Genomic DNA, 23,598 nt, shown 5'->3' on the forward strand with positions numbered 1-23,598 from the left:
CTCTTTTGATATACATTTTGTCAATAGCAAGCTATGACTAAACCCAGATATATTTCTTCAGGTCTAAATGAAACTCTACACATGCTAATTTTGTCAATTTTTGGTGGTGAGCTGCGGACGTTCAGAATTGTAGATATAAAATATAAAGAAGAAGAAAAAAACTGGGCACTCACCATCAAGAGGATACAGTAAAACTTTACAACTTTATTTTCAAAAAGCCATGAAAAGTATACACGGGAGGAGGCACGCCTGAGAAGAGGGAGCGACAGCCGTTTCGTGCTGTTTTAGCACTTTTTCAAGCTCAATTAAGCTCCCTCTTCTCAGGCGTGCCTCCTCCCGTGTATACTTTTAATGGATTTTTGAAAATAAAGTTGTAAAGTTTTACTGTATCCTCTTGATGGTGAGTACCCAGTTTTTTTCTTCTTCTTTATATTTTATATGGACTATGTTGTATACTGAGAGCACCACCATAGGATTATTCAATAGTGTATTCTTATGCATGCTTATTAGGCAGAATCGTCACAGATTTTCACCATGAATTTTGCAATGCAAAGTGGAGTGAAAATTTCAGACAATAGAACAAAATAATATGCATGCCGTGTATCTGAAAATCTCACCCATATTTACTATACTATAAATGGCAATGGATCTGCACCAATTATGCAAGGTCTGAAAAATGGCCTGTAGGTAGATCACAGTATAGTTGTATACATTTTTGATATATAACACAAACTTGTGACAGCCCACAGAATAGAATATATATTCTAAAATGTTACAATTTGCCGAGCAGGTCCTGATCATTAGGCTAAGGCCCCACGTGGTGCCCCGCAACAAAAAGACGCTGCAAAACCTGAAAAACCGTGGTGGCAACACATTGCGGTTCTTCCCGCAGTGCCTTAGACAGAAAGTTCGCAGAGGTTTCCTCTGCAGACTTTCTGTTTCAATTACACCTATGGGGAAACCGCCAGTGTTTCTGTAGGTATTAATTTACATGCTGCGATTTGCTGGTTTTGGAAATCGCAGAATATCTGCAGCGTGGTTTTTACCGCAAAGTGTTCATGAGATTTGCTAGAATCCCATCCACTTTGCTCTGATTGTAAAATGCTGCAATTTTTTTCTGCCGTGTTTCTGCAGCGGGCAATTCGCGGCGTTTATGCCACGTGGGGCCCCGGCCTTAAACAGATTTTCTGGGGTAATAGGCACGGGGCCACACATGATGTAGTAGCTACACTGACTTGAATCCTGTATTTTTCCATATCACAATTCTGGCTCCTTCATAAAAGGCTCAGAACCAGTAAAGGAATGGTCATTCAGAACCAGTAAAGCTCCTCCAAATCACAAAAAACTATTGCAGGAATTCCTATGAAAGTAAATACGCAACAAACTATGTCATTAATTATACAATAACATTAATTGTATGCTATAATTAAAAATAATTCAGAATTTTATTTCTCCCACTTGACTCCACCCAAAATTAGTCCTGACGCCGACTCTGCAGCCCTGAGTAACCTTATCTAGTTCTGCAACCCAATCCCGTTCCCTTTACTGGAACTGAAGAAAGCTAATGTGCCTAATGGATGTAACGCCACAAAGAAGCTGCACCACTGCCCAGGTGTCGCAGCCCCTTCAATTAGCCAAGAAGTGGGCCCCCACCAATCTGATACTTATGGCCTACACAAAGGTCTTTAATATTAAAGTCCTGGATAAACCCTTTAAATACCAATTAGCTAATAGCCATAACAAACTATAACGCTTACTTTACCCAACATTAAAAAGCTGTTGCTTGATAAAATGAATATACCGTACAAATCCCTGTTCTGAGGTCAGACTCACAACACAAATAGATAAATATATGACATACTGGAAAATGAGCACCAGACAACAGGTGTCAGTCATATAGAATAGCAGAAAGTCATTCCACGACCGCTCTCTGTCATTACATATGATCCTAATAAACAATATTAGCTGGGGATAAGTAACCTCATTCTTCACAGATAAAATTCTGGCTTTCCTTCTTCTTGTATAGGTAAAACGTTTGTATGTGGAGAGAAAAAAATATTGGGTTGTTCTTGACTAAACATGTCTGGAAAGTCTGGACTTCTCGAATCCTCTGAAAATGTTTTGCTGTCCGTATCCAACACTGAAGAACAGGGGATATCTGTATATCTTGGAGACTGAGTGTTGGCCACAAAGCTGTCACAATGGCTCTGGTTCTCCTCCTGCATTGGCCGTCTCATGGTGTCCTCATTTTCAGTCGCTGTGTGTGTGTCCTGGGAGCTCGAGTTATAGTACACAACAACCAGATCTGTTTTAATGTTCATTACTGGAGCAGTTGAAATAACTGTGGTGTTGTGATTTCCTGACACATTTCCTGTGATGAGAAAATGACAACTAATAATTCACATATCGTATGCAGCGAGTGAGATTTCATTAGTTCTTTCCTGATAACTTACTTATATGTCAGGACAAATCATGAGACTGAATGATTTGATTATTCCTAGTAAAACACATATATCCTAGCATGAATCTATAAATGTGAATACTTCAAACTATCCTATACATGCTAGGCTAAGTACGCTGTGGCACTCCTTCCCGCTCTTGGATTGGCGAATTGACCAATCCTGATGCACCCAACTACTACCTAACTCTCCTCCATCAGTTAATTTTAACTATCATTAAATAGCCATGACTACTGTAGGTCTAAGGTCTGCAGTTTGGCTGGTGTGTATGAAATCTATTATTATTATTATTAACAATATATAATACATTTTATTTATATAGTGCCAACATATTATTCAAGAAGCCTTGTCAAGATATGGCAGAATTTGTTTTTACATGTAGATTTCTCTTTATACATACTGTATTAGGCACTGTGTGCTTAAAAGTCAGCAGCATGTCTAAAGGATTCTGATGGATTATAATGACTTGAACGATGAATTATACAAGTGACTAACCTGATGGAGTTGTTGGTGTATCTGTAGTAGGGATGCTGCTGGTACTACTCCCACTTCTTGAATACTGCCTGTTATTGAAGCAAGAACATGGATCCTCTCCATCATGTCCCTCTGATGTAGGATGTGCTGCCTGTGAGAATACATGAAACGTGTGCTGAGAGGCACAATGGCCGCACACATTATCAGCAGGATCCTGAATTTCTTTTGCCGACTGACCACAATGGTGTTGGGAATAGAGAGGAATACTGACGCCTTCTTCTTGTGAGGGAGGCAGCAATCTATCTGAACTAGTATCTGAAAAGCCAGGGAATGTTCCTAGAGAGCCAATTTCCAGATCTGATGTTGAGTCCATGCCTGCAACCATACTCCCGATCTCTGGTTCAGATGACCTTCTCTGGTCTATATATTCATCCTCAATTGGAATCATTCTGCCCTGGTAAACCAACGTTTCTTTTAGAGGATTGCATTCCTCCGAAAATAAATCGACTTTGTGTATGCAATCCTTTGACACACTCTTACTCTGTTCTTTGAATGGTGTTTTACCCTAAAATACAAAAATTGTACATAAGCATGACTTGAGTAGAAGGATATGTATTCAAGTGTATAAGAAATACAACTTAAAGGGGTTTTCCAGGTTCCAAAAATCATCTTCAAAACCAACCATCCACATCAGTGCTATATACTGTTTCCTTGTGCACCCTTTTCTTGGCTTTATTTTACTGGAGACTTCTTGTATCACTGTTATTTACATGTGAATCTGTGAACAAACTACATTTACCATGATGCATCACTCTCTGTTTACCCCTCCCTTCTCTACTCTCCCCTGCAATGCCATCACAGGTAGTATATTAGTCCCACATCTGAGTCACATGCTCTTGTGATGTTTCGTTCAAGCTCACTCTCTCCAACCGTGAGTAACAAACATACAGCGTGAGAGCAGAGAGATGCATTATCGTAAATGTAGTTTCTTCAGATTTACTGCTCGCAAATAACAGTTATAAAGGAGTCTCAAGTAAGTTAAAGTCAAGAAATGGCTGCACAAGGAAAAGTGAGTATTTAAAGGGGTTGTCCCATCTCAAGGATCCTATCTATACTATTAACTTATGTAAATTGAAGACTTTTTCCTAAATATATTGCATTAGAAATTGCTGTTTTCCTGCTATGTGACCTTATTCCTCCCATTGTTTACACTGTGTTTCTATAACCATGGACCTGGGAGATAGGACAAGTGCTCAGTGCCAGCAGGACAATCCATTCTGCTAATTGCAGTTTGCTGATAAAGCAGAGTCTGTTATCTCTCTATGTAAACACACAGATACCATGGAGTCCACTCTGTATGATAATCTGCATATTATCTCATCCATATAAGTGTTGTGAGACTTCTCCAGCCTGTTTACCAAGAAGGAGGGGGAAGGAGGAGAAACTAAGTGAGAAGCAGACACTGCATGCAGCCTGGAGAAAGACTGAGATGGAAGAACCCCTTTAACACTGCAGTGGATGTATTTGTAGATCATTTTTTGATACTGGATAACCCTTTTAGCTTCAACTAGTATTATTATAAATGGAAATAGTGGCCCATGTTGAGTAACACTAAGGCAGTTTAGACAGGCAATCTGAAAATGCACCAGATTTATCAGTGTTTCTGGTTGTATGATAAATCTGACTCATAAAGTGCCTATCTAAACGTTTACATCATCTATTGGCTGGACTGAATTTTACCAAAATTTCACACCACAATTTTGGTGTTAGAATGTCACATTCCAAGCCACGTCTCTTCCTCTTAAGTTGCAACCCCTTTCCAACTAAGGTCTCTTATATGGCAGGTCAGGTAAAAAAGAATCAGTATCACTGCTCCCTATAAACAATAGGGTACACAGATAAGGTAACAGTATATTTTGGTCATGCACTAGAACCAACTTCAGGTCATACTTACTGCTTATACTATAGAGGGCAGCATAACAGAGGCACTGTCTCCCTGTTTACATCTTGGGAGACAGATTTGCATATTCTTCCCATGTTCCTTTGCAGTGGAGCAACTATGGCTGTATAAGTCTCCACACACCAGAGAAGGTGGTCTCTCCCTAAGGATAGACGTTATCCCCACAATCTGGTCTCTCAGCCTCTCACTTAAACCAAATCAATTCTCTCTAGGCTGCGCTGATGAAGTCCAAAGAGACAGAAACGGTGCCGTCCGTAGCTGAGAAATTGATTTGGTTATAACCTCGCATCATGCAGCAAAGGCTTCTGGGAAGTCGGGCATGTTGTTCAGGGTGCTTGCTATAGAGGGCAGCATAACAGAGGCACTGTCTCCCTGTTTACATCTTGGGAGACAGATTTGCATATTCTTCCCATGCTTATACATAGTATATCATACCTGAGATCCATGTTTTTGGCCACAACTTTGCTGTACCCAATCCTGAACTTGCGCTAAAAATGTAAATGGAATAGGTTAATCACAGGCTCAGTAATTCAGTATCTAAGGCTTGTTTCACATCTGCACTCGGGTGACCATTTGGGGACCCCCACGAACAGAAACCTAATCCGCATAAAATAGCAGTTACTTTAGGAAACCCGTGGACCCCATAGACTAATAGGTCCGTGTGGTTTCTGCACAAAAAATGCGGAGAGAAAAGTGCTGCTTGTACTTTCATTGATCTTCATTGAAACCAAAGTTATATATCTCTTTCACTGGCTGCACAACAAACCTGAAGCACACGTGCAGCGGAGCGATATGGTGGACTGCCTCACCAATTCACTACAAATTTTTACCACAAAATTCAACCATATTGTTTCATTCCATTTAAACTTCACTAACAGATTGTTTTTCAGCAAAAAAAAAAAAAAAAAAAAAAAGGATTCCTTGTCTGAAACATAAAATGATGTGAAAACAGCCTCACTGGACTCACCTCCAGGTAAGTATAAAGACATTTAAGTATCTGGGACTAGACTCCACCGGTCAATAAGGACCTGTTGGTCGTTTAGTACCACGTATTCCCTTGACAGATTCCTTTTAAATTCTTACATTAGTTTATTGTATTTACTATATATAAAAAAAACACAAAAAAACTTGTAAGTCTTCAGTAGTGACTTCAAGACTGAAGACTTGCAAGTTTTTTTTGTTGTTTTTTTTATAATTCATAACCACTGGCTAACATGGTACAAAAACAAACATTTTCCTTATATTGTATTTACTAGTAAACCATTGTTATTTTCATTGATCACTTCCACAGCAGAAGCAGTTTTGTGCATCACATGCAGTTAAGAGTTAATTAGTGGTGAATGTATATTATATGGAAATAAGCTCATTTCCACAGGCCCTCATGCTAATAAAATTGGGATGAGTAATACCTTTGAATGCGCTGAACTTCTTCCTATAGCACACAGCGTAGATGATGCATATCACAATCCCTGATGCCACAATAGGGAAAATAATTAGAATTTCCACCTTTGTCACTGCATATAGAAAACAAATAACACATACATGAGAACAGACATAAAAGGCAAATATAAACATCACAATTCAAGCAAGTGAATTATTTTATCCAATAATGTTCCATTCACATTACAAGTTTCTCTTCTATCATCGCTTTTTGATGGCCATTCTGCTGTATTACTATATACAATTCCAGTTTTCAAGCTGATAAGATCCATCAGTATCCGTAATGCACATCATGGTTCCAGTTATATTAACTAAACTAAGAATAAGGCCCCTTGTAGTGAGCTTCAGCCAAAGGGCACTGCAGAGAAGACCGTGGCAGAAACACACGTTTATTTCCACAGCACACTTTCTGTCCTTATTATACCTACATAGAAAATGCCAGGTTTTTCGTAGTTATAATTGACAGGCTGCAATTTGAAAAGACATGACTGTGTTTGAAATCGCAGCATTTCTACTGTGGATATTTTTCTGCAATGTGTGGATAGGATTAGCCAGAATTTCATCCACTTTACAGGTAATGTTAAAAGCAAAGGCCAAATCATGGCATTTTGGCAATATGGGGCCTAAGCCTCAGAGAGTCTTCCCCCTGTAGAAATAATGGTGCCATTCAACTTTTGGGCCCCATTCTTAGGACTGCTGGGGTCTGAATGTATCCCTTTTTCTGTGGATAGAGAATAAATGTTTTTTAGAATACCCCTTGAGCCTAGACTATAATGGGGTCTGTGTACTTGCAGCGAGATATCCACACAAGTCATGCGGACAGAAAAGTAGATTGTGAAGTACTTTCCTGTCCACATGTTCCCTGTGGAGATCTCGCGACAAGCACACAGACCCCATTACAGTCTATGGGGATCCGTGCAGGCTCGGACTGGCCCACCGGTGTACCGGGGAATCTCCCGGTGGGCCCCCGAGCCCTGACTTAAAGTTTTGATTTTTACCAATGCAGATGCATTGGTCGGGGCCCGATCGGGATGGCCAGGGGCCCCAACCGGGCACCTGGCCAATGCATCTGCCTCCACACACAGGGGCCCCCATTAGCTGATGCTGAAGAAGTACACATCGGAGGACAACGTGTCTTTCTTCAGCCTCAGCTAATGGCTTCTCCCTTCACTTACCTGCAGCTGCTGTCCTGTGAGATCTCCCCTGCTGCACGCACGCACTTCCTCCCCCTCCCCCCTCCTCCTCACACTGAGTCCTCTTACATCGCAGCGTGTGGGGAGGACAGGGAGCCGACTGCTGCTGGAATAGGTGAGTAAACTCTTTGTAAAGTCTGTATGTTTAATATGTATATATGTACATTTGTGTAAAGTATGTGTCTTGTATACTGTGTGAGTACTGTATGTTTGTATACAGGTATGTGTGAGTATATACTGTATGCTATAATAATGTATATGTATATATGTGTGTGTGTGTGTGTATATATAGTATTCATACAAGTATATATATGACTTATATGGTATATGAATGTATATAAATGTATTTGTGCTATAGTATTGTATGTGTATATTGTATTGTATATGTGTGAGTATATATGGTATATGTTTAAGGCCTGGTTCACATCTGCGTTCGGTGATCTGTTTGGGGAGTCTGCATGGGAACCCCCTCCCCCTTCCCCACGAACGGATTACCAAACGCATTAGCAAGCGGTGTGCAGTGAAAGTACGCGGACCGCATAGACTATAATGGGGTCCGTGTGCTTTCCGCGCGGTGTCCGCATGAGTCATGTGGACAGGAAAGTAGATTGTAAAGTACTTTTCTGTCCGCATGTTGTATGCAGACACCGCACGGAAAGCACATGGACCCCATTATAGTCTATGTGTGCTTTCACTGCATACCACTTGCTAATGCGTTCGGTAGTCTGTTTGGGAGGGTCCCCATGTGGACTCCCCGAATGGATTACTGAACGCAGATGTGAACCAGGCCTGAGTGTGTAGGTATATAGTGAGTGCAATCCCATCCACACATTGCAGAAAAACACACATGGCGGACACACTGCAATTTCCAAAACTGTTGCGGTTTTGGAAATTGCAGCATGTCACTTATATCTACAGAAACACCTGCAGTTTCACTATAGGTATAAGGCTAAGTTCACACGGGGTTTTTTGGTCCGGAACCTGAGGCAGAGGCCGCCTCAGGTTCCGGACCAAAAATCGGGTAGCCGCGACTGGATGCACCGGCATCCAGTCATGCACTCTGCTCCAGATTAGGCCCAATAAATGGGCCTAGATGGGAGGAGGGAGTGTCTTCAGGCTGAATCGCGAGGCGAAACGACCTGAAGAATGAGCACCTCGCTTCTTTTTCTGGGAGTTGGAACAAACCGGCTCCCGGAAAAAAAAGAACTGACCGGCTCCCATTGATTTCAATGGGAGCCATCTTTTTGGTCAGGATTTTGAGGCAGATACGGCCTCAAAATCCTGACCAAAAATCCCCTCGTGAACTTACCCTAAAGGAAACAAAGTCCTCAGAGGAAACCTCTGCGGAGTTTCTGCAATAAGCGCTGCAGGAAAAACTGATGTGTTACCGCCGGGGTTTTTCCCGCAGCGCTTTTTGCTTTGTCTTGCTACATGGGGCTTTAGGCTTACGCTAGGTTCACACTAGCGTTCGGCAGTCCGTTCTCAGCTTTCCGTCTTCTGCATGTAGAAGACAGAAAGCTGTCAGACCGGGTGCGGCGGTGAGCGTTTTATGCTCTCCGCCGCAAAACCGTTTAACCGCTAAGGACAGATGAGTATTCTTTTTTTATTTATTTGTTTTTTTATTTTACACCTCCCTCCCACCACATGAGTTGCTCCAATTCCTGGACAACCACTTTAAAGGATGTATCCATCTTTCTAATATTGATGGTCTGTCCTTAGGATAGGCCATCAATATTACATCTGCGATGATACAACAGCCAGGACCTCTGCAGATCAGCTTTTCCAGGACACTTCAGCTACAGGTAATGGTAACATTTCTAGGAGCCATGCTGTTCACTTGCCATACAGGCTGTAGCAGTAGGTATATGTACTGCACATGGTATAGTGCGTGAGTAACATGGCTCCCAACATGTTATTACCGTTAACCGCCCTGTCTCGGTACCGCTGATCTGCAGGGTCCTGGCGGTGGGCCCCTAGAAACAATTCCACTGGTGGGCCCTAGACATCCCAGTCCGACCCTGGATCCGTGTGCTTTCACTGCACACCATTGGCAAATATGTTCGGTAGTCCGTTAGGGTGGTCCCAATGCAGACTCGCCCGAATGGATTACCGACGCAGATGTGAACAAAGCTTTAGAGCCATTGAAAGTTACAGTGCCTCTGAACATACTGTATTTGGGGTGAACTGTAATGCACTTAGCTCAAGGCCTGAGTCCTGCTCGTCCAAAACTGTAGGGGGATTGAGAAGATATACACAAAGTCTCTTATATTAAAGGGGTTGAAAAAGAAAAAATAAACCCCCTCTCCCCTAGCTTTTTCCCTTGTGCCTCCATTGTCATTTTTGTCAATATGCAACTGAGCTCTTTGGAGCAATGACAGCATTGCCATTGACCTCAAGAGTTTATTTGCATATTAACAAAAATGGTGATATCGTGACAACAGAGACACCGATTCTCAAGACGAAAACACTGTTTGATTAAGTTGACCCTAACATAAAAATTTTCAGGACTGAATTGATATACGGAGTTCTTAAGAAAAACCTCTGAGAGCCTGATTTAAATGAACATGTACCAAAATGGTTGCAATAGCAGCTGAGAACCCAGCTGGCAGAACCCCAATGTTTTGACAACAATGAGATCATTTTTTAATTGGGTTTTTCAGGCTAAAAATATAACACTAATATGAGATGGGATCAGAGCTGACTGGTTCCTGCTCTTCTTTCTGTATATATGAGTTGTCTAGAACAGCTAATCGATGGAAGTGCTGGGTGTTGAACCCCTGCTAATCCTAAACCTTAGGATAGGTCTGAAAGATTTTTTAGCTAGGAAAACCCCTTTAACATCTGTTCAGGTTAAACACATCGTCACTATTGCTTTATTACATCAGAATATGTTTATTTGCTAAAATCAGACACATACAATCCTGTAGGACAATGTCTTGATTGCAGACAGCATCAGAGATGTTAGTGCCAGGAGCGATCTCTTCTAATCCAATACCTGTACAACTGTAAAAGACATAGAAAACACTAAGAAGTCACAAGTCATATACTAAATATAGACACTAAGTCACCATATCCTGTACAATCAAAAGGCGTAAAAATATTAGCGCATTCAACTAGTGCTGCCACTCATACTGTCTCGCTTATCTATGGCATACTCATGGAGGATTCCACCAACAGTCTACCAGCATTCACAAGTAGTTGGGAAGGGAACTGGGGGTCTCATTCTCGCCAGATGCGTGGTCCTCGGCATTCCATGATCGCCATAAGTTCTCTATATCTTTCAAGACGCTAGAAGTGAACTGTAAGATCTTCTCCCGCTGGTACAGAGTGCCTTCTGTCCTTCATGAGATCTACCCTTCCTCCTCTGACCACTGTTGGAGATACAACGCCGGCCAGAGTATGATGACACATGTCTGGTGAGGATGTAAGCTTCTTCACCAATTTTTGTCATCTGTCCCTTGTATTATTTAGGTTAATGGCATTGCTTCTCTCTATCTTCCTGCGTAAGTTTAAGAAGTGTAGCCGTAAGCTGTTGAGCTTCCTATTAGTAACAGTGAGGTCCGGTATCCCAAGACTGTGGAAATCCCTGACTCCCACCACTCTGCTGTCTTGTCTTTAGGAGGTTTTATGCATACGCAGCAAGGAAAATTTGCTAGCGGAATTGAAACCAGATGATAGAGACCACCAGCAAACGTGGCTCTTGTTGAATCCTTTTTACTATTCTGCTGATTTCAGTCTGCCTTCCCTTCTGTGTCCTCCTGATTATCCCCTCCCCCCCTCTGTATTTGACATGATGTCTGTTTACCTTTGTTCTTGTTCCTGTATTTGATTCTGCTGCGACAGAGCTATTGTTTCCCCCATCCCTATGATCCTCCCTGCTGCCCACCTGCTATTTCTTGTTCACCCTACCCTTCCCTCTGTTCCTCAGCACCCCCTCGTCTACCCTTTACTATCAATACTTTGTTTGTGATTTAACTAAATTTCAATTAAAATTCTTAATGTTAAAAAAAAAAATATTAGCGCATAACTTCATTACATTTATGAACAAACAGTGTACATTCCATATAAAAACCATTCGTACGTGTCACTCTTTGATTCTGCTTTATACAGTATAAGTTCAGCTTGCAGGCCATCTCTAAGCAGACATTCACACAAGGCATTGAGCACCATTATTGCACTGCTGCAAATTTACATGAAAATATTTTGGTTTTTTTTGACCACGGCTACTTTTTAAATTTATTTTACAAATCCTAGCCATCGTTGACATAAAAAATAAAAGTATTCAGTTCTGTCACTAAGAAGCATGGAGCAAATAAAGTCCTCAGAAAGCTTATTTACCTATGAAAATTGAGAAGTAATTTAGTTAAAAGTCATAAACCTCTATAACAGGATCACAAGTCAAGTGAATAGCAAATAAAGATCGCAAAATGGAGAGGAAAAGCACAAATGCCAGAACAGGAATGTACTAAGCAAACATTGTGCCATGATATGAAAGAGTACTTCTTGCAGATCTGTTGCAGATTTGTCATATACAAACAACGCTATCTGAAAGCACCATGTAAATTTTGGCAGGGCCACTGTGTGAGATCTTTATTCGTGCATGGTCTCAAACCTAAGCACAGCACAACAATGAAAACCTTCCCAATTTTAAACTATAATTGTCTATTTACGAAATACTATATTAGCCATTGCAGTGTCCCTACCATTATTATAAGTAAACTTGTGTGCCACACTCTGGATGGTATAAAATAGGGTGCTAAAGAGGACCTTTCACCACCTCCGCCAATTCAAGTTCTCAGCTTCGTTCAATAGGCGCTGTTCTACTGACTCCAGCGCAGTTGGAATTTTCTCTCTAGTCTCCAGCATTCCCAAGTAACACAGGTAGTTTTTGTACCTGATATGCTATTAAAGCTCTGAACTGTCAGAAAAGCGGTGTCAGGCAGGGGAGTGTCATTCAGAGCTCCAAACAGAAACATCCAGTCTCAGAGCTGAGAATCACACCCCTTGCCCGCTCCTTCCTGACCCTGCCCTACTGATAGTACAGAGCCTAAATAGTATATTAAATAGAAAAAAATAATAGCAGTGATTGCTTGGGAACAGTGGGGGCTTGAGAAAAAATTCCAGCTGTGCCCGAAACAGTGTAGCAGCAACTATTAATTTATGAAAAAAGCTGGGCTTGTTGGAGGAGGTGAAAAGTTCTCTTTAAGTAGGCTCCCAACCCTTAGTACATCTAGATAAAGAACATCAATATTTATGGAGTGCTGAAGTTCTTTATTTGGATGCTTATTATTATGTTGTTCCCCTTGAATGTGTCAAATCCACATTATAATATTAGACAAAGAGAACCACAATTACTGAGTTATTATTCACCTATCTGAAAACTAATGTAGTATCCATATCCTAGGCCATAAACGTAGGGGACCGAGGAACAAGGACTGTGCTTCACCTGTTAGATTTGGTTAGATATACAAATTTATTATATTATAGTTCACACACAACGCGTTTCAAGTCAAAAGACCCTTTCTCAAGTGCATAAGAACTTGTCTGTAGGTTCAAAGTTCTGACTCCTCTGCTGGACATCCCCCAGGGAGGAAACGGTTCTACTGCCTATTGATGGTTGTGATCTCTCACAACCAAACAAGGTGAGGGCAACCACTCTACTTAAATTAGCTACTAATATACCAAGCTTACTACACCATATACAGTGCGGTGCTATTTTTTGTTTTCACATATCCTAGGCCATATCACCCCTGTGTAGTAGGTGAGAGGATAAGTACTGGTGGGCTTAGATAAGTGGTCAATCCTTTTAAGATACACTTTCTGGATACAATATGCTCAGCTACAATGTGAATGACTTACTTTGTCCAGGGAGTACATGCATCTGTTTTAGATGAGGAGTTGGAATAATATCCTGCAGGACATGGTATGCAGACAGTATTTTTATTTGGTTGGACTATGAAAAAGAAATCAAAGTGTAAATGCTTACATAAATATACACTACACATATATTGTGAAAACGCTTTATACAGGTTTGGAAAACATGCTGTAATGTAAGAATGCTTTCAAAAGAAGAAGTGTTAATCTCTTATATATATAAAAATGAGTTTCTGTCTGTCTGTCGATCTGTCTATTTGTCTGTCTGGTCTTTATGCGCGACCAAACGACTGGACTTATCTTCACCAAATTTGGCAACAGGTACATCAGGTGTCCGGGAAAGTTTTAGACTGGGTCTCAGCTCTCTTGGACTTACCATTCCTGAGATACAGTATTTCCAAAAAAAACTGACCTGCATTAGCCAATAGAAGCCTACAAGTCTTTCACTCATATTCCAACTGCCATACACACGGTCACATGTCATTTATCAGCCAACAGAAGCTCTCAAGTGCTTAGTCTCCACATGCACACAGCTTTACTCCAGGTTTCCATAACAACCCAGCCATTATTCTTCACTACAGTAGGTCAGCTTGAAAGGCACAGGGCGCTGTGGATGACACTGTTACACAAGGCCACATACACACAGTTTTACTCCAGGTGTCCATAACAACCCAGCCATTTTTCACAGGTGTTTCACTGATATCCAAACTGAGATACACATGATCACATCATGCTTATGGACCAATGGAAGTTTCTTCAGTCTTGACATACAAACAGCTTTAAACCAGGTTTTTATATACCCATGCAAAGCCGCGTCCTTCTGCTAGTAGTTTATATTTGTCAATTCAAAAAATTAAATGATTGAAAAAGAGAAATCTAAGGCTAAGGTCGCACATTGTGGAAAAGCAGCTGAGCATTTTTTTTGCTGAGGTTTTTTTGAGCCAAACCAAGTAGTGGCTCATAAGGAATGCAAATATAAAGAGAACACTTGTACTTCTCCCTTCTGCTCAATCGACTTGTGGCTTTGGCTCAAAAAAAAAAAAAGAGCACTGCGTAAAAGCTGCGTTTTCAAAAGTTGAATGTCAATTTAACTGCGGAAACGCGAGCATTTTTTTTTTTAACCGTGGCTCTAGGCTTTAGGCTCCTGGAGCCTTAGCCTAAATTACATCAATATTTAGTGTGACCACCCTTTGGAAAAGGAGTTCTGGAAGAGATAATACTGGGTCCTGATCTCATTGTTATTGAGTCTTTCTAGGATTACATTTAGTCCTAGCGACTCCCATCCACACATTACAGATAAATATGTGCAATGGAAATGCTACGATTTCCAAAACTGTCACGTGTGAAAAGCAATGTGGTAAAAACCACTTTTTCACTGCAGTCCACAACATGGGTCTTTAACCTATGGCAGGTTGCACACAACTGTGTGCTATTCGTAGGCCATGAATGAACCTGGATAGCATACTGACTTAGCACATGGTCATGTAAAAGGGGCTTAAGAGACAAAAGGATATGAGCAAGCCTACTTCTACAGAAGATCAGTGATTAGTTCTGCAAAATGTTTGGAACAAGCTTCCTGATGAATTTCTTCAAAAACTGCAAATGTACCAAAATGCTGATGCTCATTTCAAATAAAAGGGAAGTCATATCAAAAATTGATTTAGATTTCTCATTTGTTCAATCACTTAATTTTGTAACTTGACAAAAATGAATTAACACTTCTATTTTTTTTTTAAATCATTCTTACTTTGCAGTACATATAATAAGTATATAGAAAGCCTTCTAACAATTAGTTTGTACAGGAGAACAGGCCTCCCTGTCCCATGATAGTCACCTGGAGACTGTACCCCAAATCCAGCAAGGCACTTAGTATTCTCCACACATAATTCTTGTTTTGGCTCAAAGTGGTATCCTTCAGTGCATTCACATTCCCGAGGGTATGTACTGTTCCCTGGATAGGACATACGCAAAGCTTTTCCTGTCAAAAGGGAAGTTCCATATGTAAACTTGCACTGAACATGGGCTTAACCTGTCATACAATTCAATAACACAAATATAAAAATGATGCTTAAAGTTGGAAAATTGTTTGCAAAAATGAAGTTACAAATGTCTAATATTAAATTTAGATACATTGAAGGGAATAATTATTTGACCCCTTGCTGATTTTGTAAGTTTTCCCACTGACAAAGACATGAACAGTCTATAATTTTAAGGGTAGGGTAATTTTAACAGTGAGCAATAGAATATCAAAAATAAATCCAGAAAATCACATTGTATAAATGTTAAAAATGTATTTGCATTTTGCATAGAGAAGTAAGTATTTGATCCTTCTGGCAAACAAGACTTAATACTTGGTGGTAAAATTCTTGTTGGCGCGCACAGAGGTCAGACGTTTTTTGTAGTTGATGATGAGGCTTGTGCACATGTCAGGAGGAATTTTGGTCCACTCCTAGAGATGAGCGAACAGTGTTCTATCGAACTCATGTTCGATCGGATATTAGGCTGTTCGGCATGTTCGAATCGAATCGAACACCGCGTGGTAAAGTGCGCCATTACTCGATTCCCCTCCCACCTTCCCTGGCGCCTTTTTTGCTCCAATAACAGCGCTGGGTAGGTGGGACAGGAACTACGACACCGGTGACGTTGAAAAAAGTAGGCAAAACCCATTGGCTGCCGAAAACATGTGACCTCTAATTTAAAAGAACAGCGACGCCCAGCTTCGCGTCATTCTGAGCTTGCAATTCACCGAGGACGGAGGTTTCCGTCCAGCTAGCTAGGGCTTAGATTCTGGGTAGGCAGGGACAGGCTAGGATAGGAAGGAGAAGACAACCAACAGCTCTTGTAAGAGCTAAATTCCAGGGAGAAGCTTGTCAGTGTAACGTGGCACTGACGGGCTCAATCGCCGCAACCCAGCTTTCCCAGGATCCTGAATGGAATACACTGTCAGTGTATTCCCGTATACCCGATATATACCCCGATACCCGTTCCAACGGCGTGCCCCCCCACCTTCACCCCAGAAATACCCTGCAAGTCCCCTAGCAATAGAATTGGGGCTATATACACCCACAATTTTTACTACTGGTATACAGTGCCATTGTCTGACTGGGAATTCAAAGAATATATTGGGAATACAAATACCCTCATTTCTTGCTACTGCCATATAGTGCCAGTTTCTGACTGGTAATTCAAAGAATATATTGGGGTTACGTGCACCCACAATTTTTACTACTGGTATACAGTGCCATTGTCTGACTGGGAATTCAAAGAATATATTGGGAATACAAATACCCTCATTTCTTGCTACTGCCATATAGTGCCAGTGTCTGACTGGGAATTCAAAGAATATATTGGGGTTACGTGCACCCACAATTTTTACTACTGGTATACAGTGCCATTGTCTGACTGGGAATTCAAAGAGTATATTGGGAATACAAATACCCTCATTTCTTGCTACTGCCATATAGTGCCAGTTTCTGACTGGGAATTCAAAGAATATATTGGGGTTACGTGCACCCACAATTTTTACTACTGGTATACAGTGCCATTGTCTGACTGGGAATTCAAAGAATATATTGGGGTTATAAATACCCTCATTTCTTGCTACTGCCATATAGTGCCAGTTTCTGACTGGTAATTCAAAGAATATATTGGGGTTACGTGCACCCACAATTTTTACTACTGGTATACAGTGCCATTGTCTGACTGGGAATTCAAAGAGTATATTGGGAATACAAATACCCTCATTTCTTGCTACTGCCATATAGTGCCAGTTTCTGACTGGGAATTCAAAGAATATATTGGGGTTACGTGCACCCACAATTTTTACTACTGGTATACAGTGCCATTGTCTGACTGGGAATTCAAAGAATATATTGGGGTTATAAATACCCTCATTTCTTGCTACTGCCATATAGTGCCAGTTTCTGACTGGGAATTCAAAGAATATATTGGGGTTACGTGCACCCACAATTTTTACTACTGGTATACAGTGCCATTGTCTGACTGGGAATTCAAAGAGTATATTGGGAATACAAATACCCTCATTTCTTGCTACTGCCATATAGTGCCAGTTTCTGACTGGGAATTCAAAGAATATATTGGGGTTACGTGCACCCACAATTTTTACTACTGGTATACAGTGCCATTGTCTGACTGGGAATTCAAAGAATATATTGGGGTTATAAATACCCTCATTTCTTGCTACTGCCATATAGTGCCAGTTTCTGACTGGTAATTCAAAGAATATATTGGGGTTACGTGCACCCACAATTTTTACTACTGGTATACAGTGCCATTGTCTGACTGGGAATTCAAAGAATATATTGGGGTTATAAATACCCTCATTTCTTGCTACTGCCATATAGTGCCAGTTTCTGACTGGTAATTCAAAGAATATATTGGGGTTACGTGCACCCACAATTTTTACTACTGGTATACAGTGCCATTGTCTGACTGGGAATTCAAAGAGTATATTGGGAATACAAATACCCTCATTTCTTGCTACTGCCATATAGTGCCAGTTTCTGACTGGGAATTCAAAGAATATATTGGGGTTACGTGCACCCACAATTTTTACTACTGGTATACAGTGCCATTGTCTGACTGGGAATTCAAAGAATATATTGGGGTTATAAATACCCTCATTTCTTGCTACTGCCATATAGTGCCAGTTTCTGACTGGTAATTCAAAGAATATATTGGGGTTACGTGCACCCACAATTTTTACTACTGGTATACAGTGCCATTGTCTGACTGGGAATTCAAAGAATATATTGGGGTTATAAATACCCTCATTTCTTGCTACTGCCATATAGTGCCAGTTTCTGACTGGTAATTCAAAGAATATATTGGGGTTACGTGCACCCACAATTTTTACTACTGGTATACAGTGCCATTGTCTGACTGGGAATTCAAAGAATATATTGGGGTTATAAATACCCTCATTTCTTGCTACTGCCATATAGTGCCAGTTTCTGACTGGGAATTCAAAGAATATATTGGGGTTACGTGCACTCACAATTTTTACTACTGGTATACAGTGCCATTGTCTGACTGGGAATTCAAAGAGTATATTGGGAATACAAATACCCTCATTTCTTGCTACTGCCATATAGTGCCAGTTTCTGACTGGGAATTCAAAGAATATATTGGGGTTACGTGCACCCACAATTTTTACTACTGGTATACAGTGCCATTGTCTGACTGGGAATTCAAAGAATATATTGGGGTTATAAATACCCTCATTTCTTGCTACTGCCATATAGTGCCAGTTTCTGACTGGGAATTCAAAGAATATATTGGGGTTACGTGCACCCACAATTTTTACTACTGGTATACAGTGCCATTGTCTGACTGGGAATTCAAAGAGTATATTGGGAATACAAATACCCTCATTTCTTGCTACTGCCATATAGTGCCAGTTTCTGACTGGAAATTCAAAGAATATATTGGGGTTACGTGCACCCACAATTTTTACTACTGGTATACAGTGCCATTGTCTGACTGGGAATTCAAAGAATATATTGGGGTTATAAATACCCTCATTTCTTGCTACTGCCATATAGTGCCAGTTTCTGACTGGGAATTCAAAGAATATATTGGGGTTACGTGCACCCACAATTTTTACTACTGGTATACAGTGCCATTGTCTGACTGGGAATTCAAAGAGTATATTGGGAATACAAATACCCTCATTTCTTGCTACTGCCATATAGTGCCAGTTTCTGACTGGGAATTCAAAGAATATATTGGGGTTACGTGCACCCACAATTTTTACTACTGGTATACAGTGCCATTGTCTGACTGGGAATTCAAAGAATATATTGGGGTTATAAATACCCTCATTTCTTGCTACTGCCATATAGTGCCAGTTTCTGACTGGGAATTCAAAGAATATATTGGGGTTACGTGCACCCACAATTTTTACTACTGGTATACAGTGCCATTGTCTGACTGGGAATTCAAAGAGTATATTGGGAATACAAATACCCTCATTTCTTGCTACTGCCATATAGTGCCAGTTTCTGACTGGGAATTCAAAGAATATATTGGGGTTACGTGCACCCACAATTTTTACTACTGGTATACAGTGCCATTGTCTGACTGGGAATTCAAAGAATATATTGGGGTTATAAATACCCTCATTTCTTGCTACTGCCATATAGTGCCAGTTTCTGACTGGTAATTCAAAGAATATATTGGGGTTACGTGCACCCACAATTTTTACTACTGGTATACAGTGCCATTGTCTGACTGGGAATTCAAAGAGTATATTGGGAATACAAATACCCTCATTTCTTGCTACTGCCATATAGTGCCAGTTTCTGACTGGGAATTCAAAGAATATATTGGGGTTACGTGCACCCACAATTTTTACTACTGGTATACAGTGCCATTGTCTGACTGGGAATTCAAAGAATATATTGGGGTTATAAATACCCTCATTTCTTGCTACTGCCATATAGTGCCAGTTTCTGACTGGGAATTCAAAGAATATATTGGGGTTACGTGCACCCACAATTTTTACTACTGGTATACAGTGCCATTGTCTGACTGGGAATTCAAAGAGTATATTGGGAATACAAATACCCTCATTTCTTGCTACTGCCATATAGTGCCAGTTTCTGACTGGGAATTCAAAGAATATATTGGGGTTACGTGCACCCACAATTTTTACTACTGGTATACAGTGCCATTGTCTGACTGGGAATTCAAAGAATATATTGGGGTTATAAATACCCTCATTTCTTGCTACTGCCATATAGTGCCAGTTTCTGACTGGGAATTCAAAGAATATATTGGGGTTACGTGCACCCACAATTTTTACTACTGGTATACAGTGCCATTGTCTGACTGGGAATTCAAAGAGTATATTGGGAATACAAATACCCTCATTTCTTGCTACTGCCATATAGTGCCAGTTTCTGACTGGTAATTCAAAGAATATATTGGGGTTACGTGCACCCACAATTTTTACTACTGGTATACAGTGCCAATTTCTAACTAGGAATTCAAAATGCGCAAGGCTCCCGGAAAGGGACGTGGACGAGGCCGTGGGCGAGGTCGGGGGAATGGTTCTGGGGAGCAAGGTAGCAGTGAAGCCACAGGGCGTCCCGTGCCTACTCCTGTGGGGCAGCAAGCATTGCGCCACTCCACAGTGCCAGGGTTGCTTGCCACATTAACTAAACTGCAGGGTACAAACCTTAGTAGGCCCGAGAACCAGGAACAGGTCTTGCAATGGCTGTCAGAGAACGCTTACAGCACATTGTCCAGCAGCCAGTCAGACTCTGCCTCCTCTCCTCCTATTACCCAACAGTCTTGTCTTCCTTCCTCCCAAAATTCCGAAGCTTTACAGAACAATAACCCAAACTGTCCCTGCTCCCCAGAGCTGTTCTCCGCTCCTTTCATTGTCCCTCAACCTGCCTCTCCACGTCACGATTCCACGAACCTAACAGAGGAGCATCTGTATCCAGATGCTCAAACACTAGAGTCTCCTCCATCTCCGTTCGATTTGGTGGTGGATGACCAGCAACCCACCCTCATCGACGATGATGTGACGCAGTTGCCGTCAGGGCATCCAGTTGACCGGCGCATTGTGCGGGAGGAGGAGATGAGACAGGAGTTGGAAGAGGAAGTGGTGGATGATGAGGACACTGACCCGACCTGGACAGGGGGGATGTCAAGCGGGGAAAGTAGTGTGGATGTTGAGGCAGGTGCAGCACCAAAAAGGGTAGCTAGAGGCAGAGGCAGAGGTCAGCAGCTTAGGCGAAGCCAGGCCACACCCGGAATCTCCCAAGATGTTCCAGTTCGTACCCAGCCCCGAAAAACTCCCACCTCGAGGGCACGTTTCTCGAAGGTGTGGAGTTTTTTCAAGGAATGCGCCGAGGACAGATATAGTGTTGTCTGCACAATTTGCCTCTCGAAATTGATTAGGGGCTCTGAGAAGAGCAACCTGTCCACCACTTCAATGCGCCGTCATTTGGAATCCAAGCACTGGAATCAGTGGCAGGCAGCAACGGCAGGACAAAGGCCGCCTGCCGTACACGCCACTGCCACTGCCTCTGCCTCTGCCACTGCCACTGCTGACTGTGCTGGCGATGCACTCCAGAGGACGAGCCAGGACACCACTTCATCTGCCTCCGCCACTTTGTTGACTTCTACCTCATCCTCCCCTGGTCCTGTCTTATCTCCTTCTCCTGCACCATCAAAGGCACCATCAGGCGTTTCTTTACAACAACCCACCATCTCTCAGACATTGGAGCGGCGGCAGAAATACACTGCTAACCACCCACACGCGCAAGCCTTGAACGCCAACATCGCTAAACTGCTGGCCCAGGAGATGTTGGCGTTCCGGCTTGTTGAAACTCCCGCCTTCCTGGACCTGATGGCAACTGCGGCACCTCGCTATGCCGTCCCTAGCCGTCACTACTTCTCCCGGTGTGCCGTCCCCGCCTTGCACCAGCACGTGTCACTCAACATCAGGCGGGCCCTTAGTTCCGCGCTTTGCACAAAGGTCCACTTGACCACCGACGCGTGGACAAGTGCATGCGGACAGGGACGCTACATTTCACTGACGGCACACTGGGTGAATGTAGTTGAGGCTGGGACTGCTTCCCAAACTGGCCCGGTGTACCTCGTCTCCCCGCCTAACATTCCTGGCAGGGACACGAGAAGAACACCCCCCTCCTCCTCCTCCTCTACCGCCTCCTCCTCCGCCACCGCCTCCTCCTCCGCCACCGCCTCCTCCTCCGCTGTTAGATTGACCCCAGCTACGAGTTGGAAACGTTGCAGCACTGGCGTTGGTAGACGTCAGCAGGCTGTGCTGAAGCTGATCAGCTTGGGGGACAGACAGCACACTGCCTCCGAGGTGAGGGATGCCCTTCCTCGATGAGACGGCAATATGGTTTGAGCCGCTGCACCTGGGCCCAGGCATGGTCGTTTGTGATAACGGCCGGAACCTGGTAGCAGCTCTGGAGCTTGCCGGACTCCAACATGTTCCATGCCTGGCCCACGTCTTCAACCTAGTGGTGCAACGTTTCCTAAAGAGCTACCCCAATGTTCCAGAGCTACTGGTGAAAGTGCGGCGCATGTGCGCCCACTTTCGCAAGTCGACAGTAGCCGCTGCTAGCTTAAAATCTCTCCAGCAACGCCTGCATGTGCCACAACACCGGCTTTTGTGCGACGTCCCCACACGCTGGAACTCAACGTTTCAGATGTTGAATAGAGTGGTTGAGCAGCAGAGACCTTTGATGGAATACCAGCTACAAAACCCTAGGGTGCCACAAAGTCAGCTGCCTCAGTTTCACATCCATGAGTGGCCATGGATGAGAGACCTTTGTGACATCCTACGGGTCTTTGAGGAGTCCACAAGGAGGGTGAGCTCTGAGGATGCGATGGTGAGCCTTACAATCCCGCTCTTGTGTGTTCTGAGAGAATCCCTGATTGACATCAGGGATAACTCAGATCACACAGAGGAGTTAGGGATAGCATCCGATCCGTCACAGCTGGAGAGTAGGTCCACACATCTGTCCGCTTCACTGCGTTTAATGGAGGAGGAGGAGGAGGAGGAGGAGGAAGAAGAGTTGTCCGATGATGTGATGGTGATACAGGAGGCTTCCGGGCAACTTCGAATCGTCCCATTGTTGCAGCGCGGATGGGTAGACATGGAGGATGAGGAGGAAATGGAGATTGAACTTTCCGGTGGGGCCAGAGGAGTCATGCCAACTAACACTGTGGCAGACATGGCTGAGTTCATGTTGGGGTGCTTTACAACCGACAAGCGTATTGTCAAAATCATGGAGGACAACCAGTACTGGATCTTTGCTATCCTTGACCCCCGGTATAAAAACAACATCTCGTCTTTTATTCCGGTAGAGGGGAGGGCCAATCGCATCAATGCTTGCCACAGGCAATTGGTGCAGAATATGATGGAGATGTTTCCAGCATGTGACGTTGGCGGCAGGGAGGGCAGTTCCTCCAGTAGGCAACCAAGTTCTCACCGGTCCACACAAACGAGGGGCACACTGTCTAAGGTCTGGGACACCTTGATGGCACCCCCTCGCCAAAGTGCCGCCACGGAGGGTCCTAGTGTCACCAGGCGTGAGAAGTATAGGCGCATGTTGCGGGAATACCTTTCCGACCACAGCCCTGTCCTCTCCGACCCCTCTGCGCCCTACACGTATTGGGTGTCGAAGTTGGA

The 23,598-nt window shown here is 42.6% G+C and overlaps 1 protein-coding gene across 1 annotated transcript in view; it reads right to left on the reverse strand.

Annotated features, from left to right (window-relative positions):
• Positions 1-1,426: 1,426 nt before the first annotated feature.
• The window catches only part of TNFRSF11A (TNF receptor superfamily member 11a), a 72,003-nt gene continuing 49,831 nt past the window's right edge, over positions 1,427-23,598 (reverse strand). Inside the window, exons 4-10 of the mRNA XM_075270939.1 lie at positions 15,235-15,378; positions 13,386-13,479; positions 10,444-10,529; positions 6,303-6,407; positions 5,329-5,381; positions 2,955-3,498; positions 1,427-2,371 (exon numbers count right to left, since the gene is read on the reverse strand). Coding sequence (XP_075127040.1) covers positions 1,989-2,371; positions 2,955-3,498; positions 5,329-5,381; positions 6,303-6,407; positions 10,444-10,529; positions 13,386-13,479; positions 15,235-15,378 — 1,409 coding nt within the window. The 3' untranslated portion in view covers positions 1,427-1,988. The remainder of the gene's footprint in view (positions 2,372-2,954; positions 3,499-5,328; positions 5,382-6,302; positions 6,408-10,443; positions 10,530-13,385; positions 13,480-15,234; positions 15,379-23,598) is intronic.

Source organism: Leptodactylus fuscus, chromosome 4, assembly GCF_031893055.1.
Source record: "Leptodactylus fuscus isolate aLepFus1 chromosome 4, aLepFus1.hap2, whole genome shotgun sequence".
In the NCBI taxonomy this organism is placed as follows: domain Eukaryota; kingdom Metazoa; phylum Chordata; class Amphibia; order Anura; family Leptodactylidae; genus Leptodactylus; species Leptodactylus fuscus.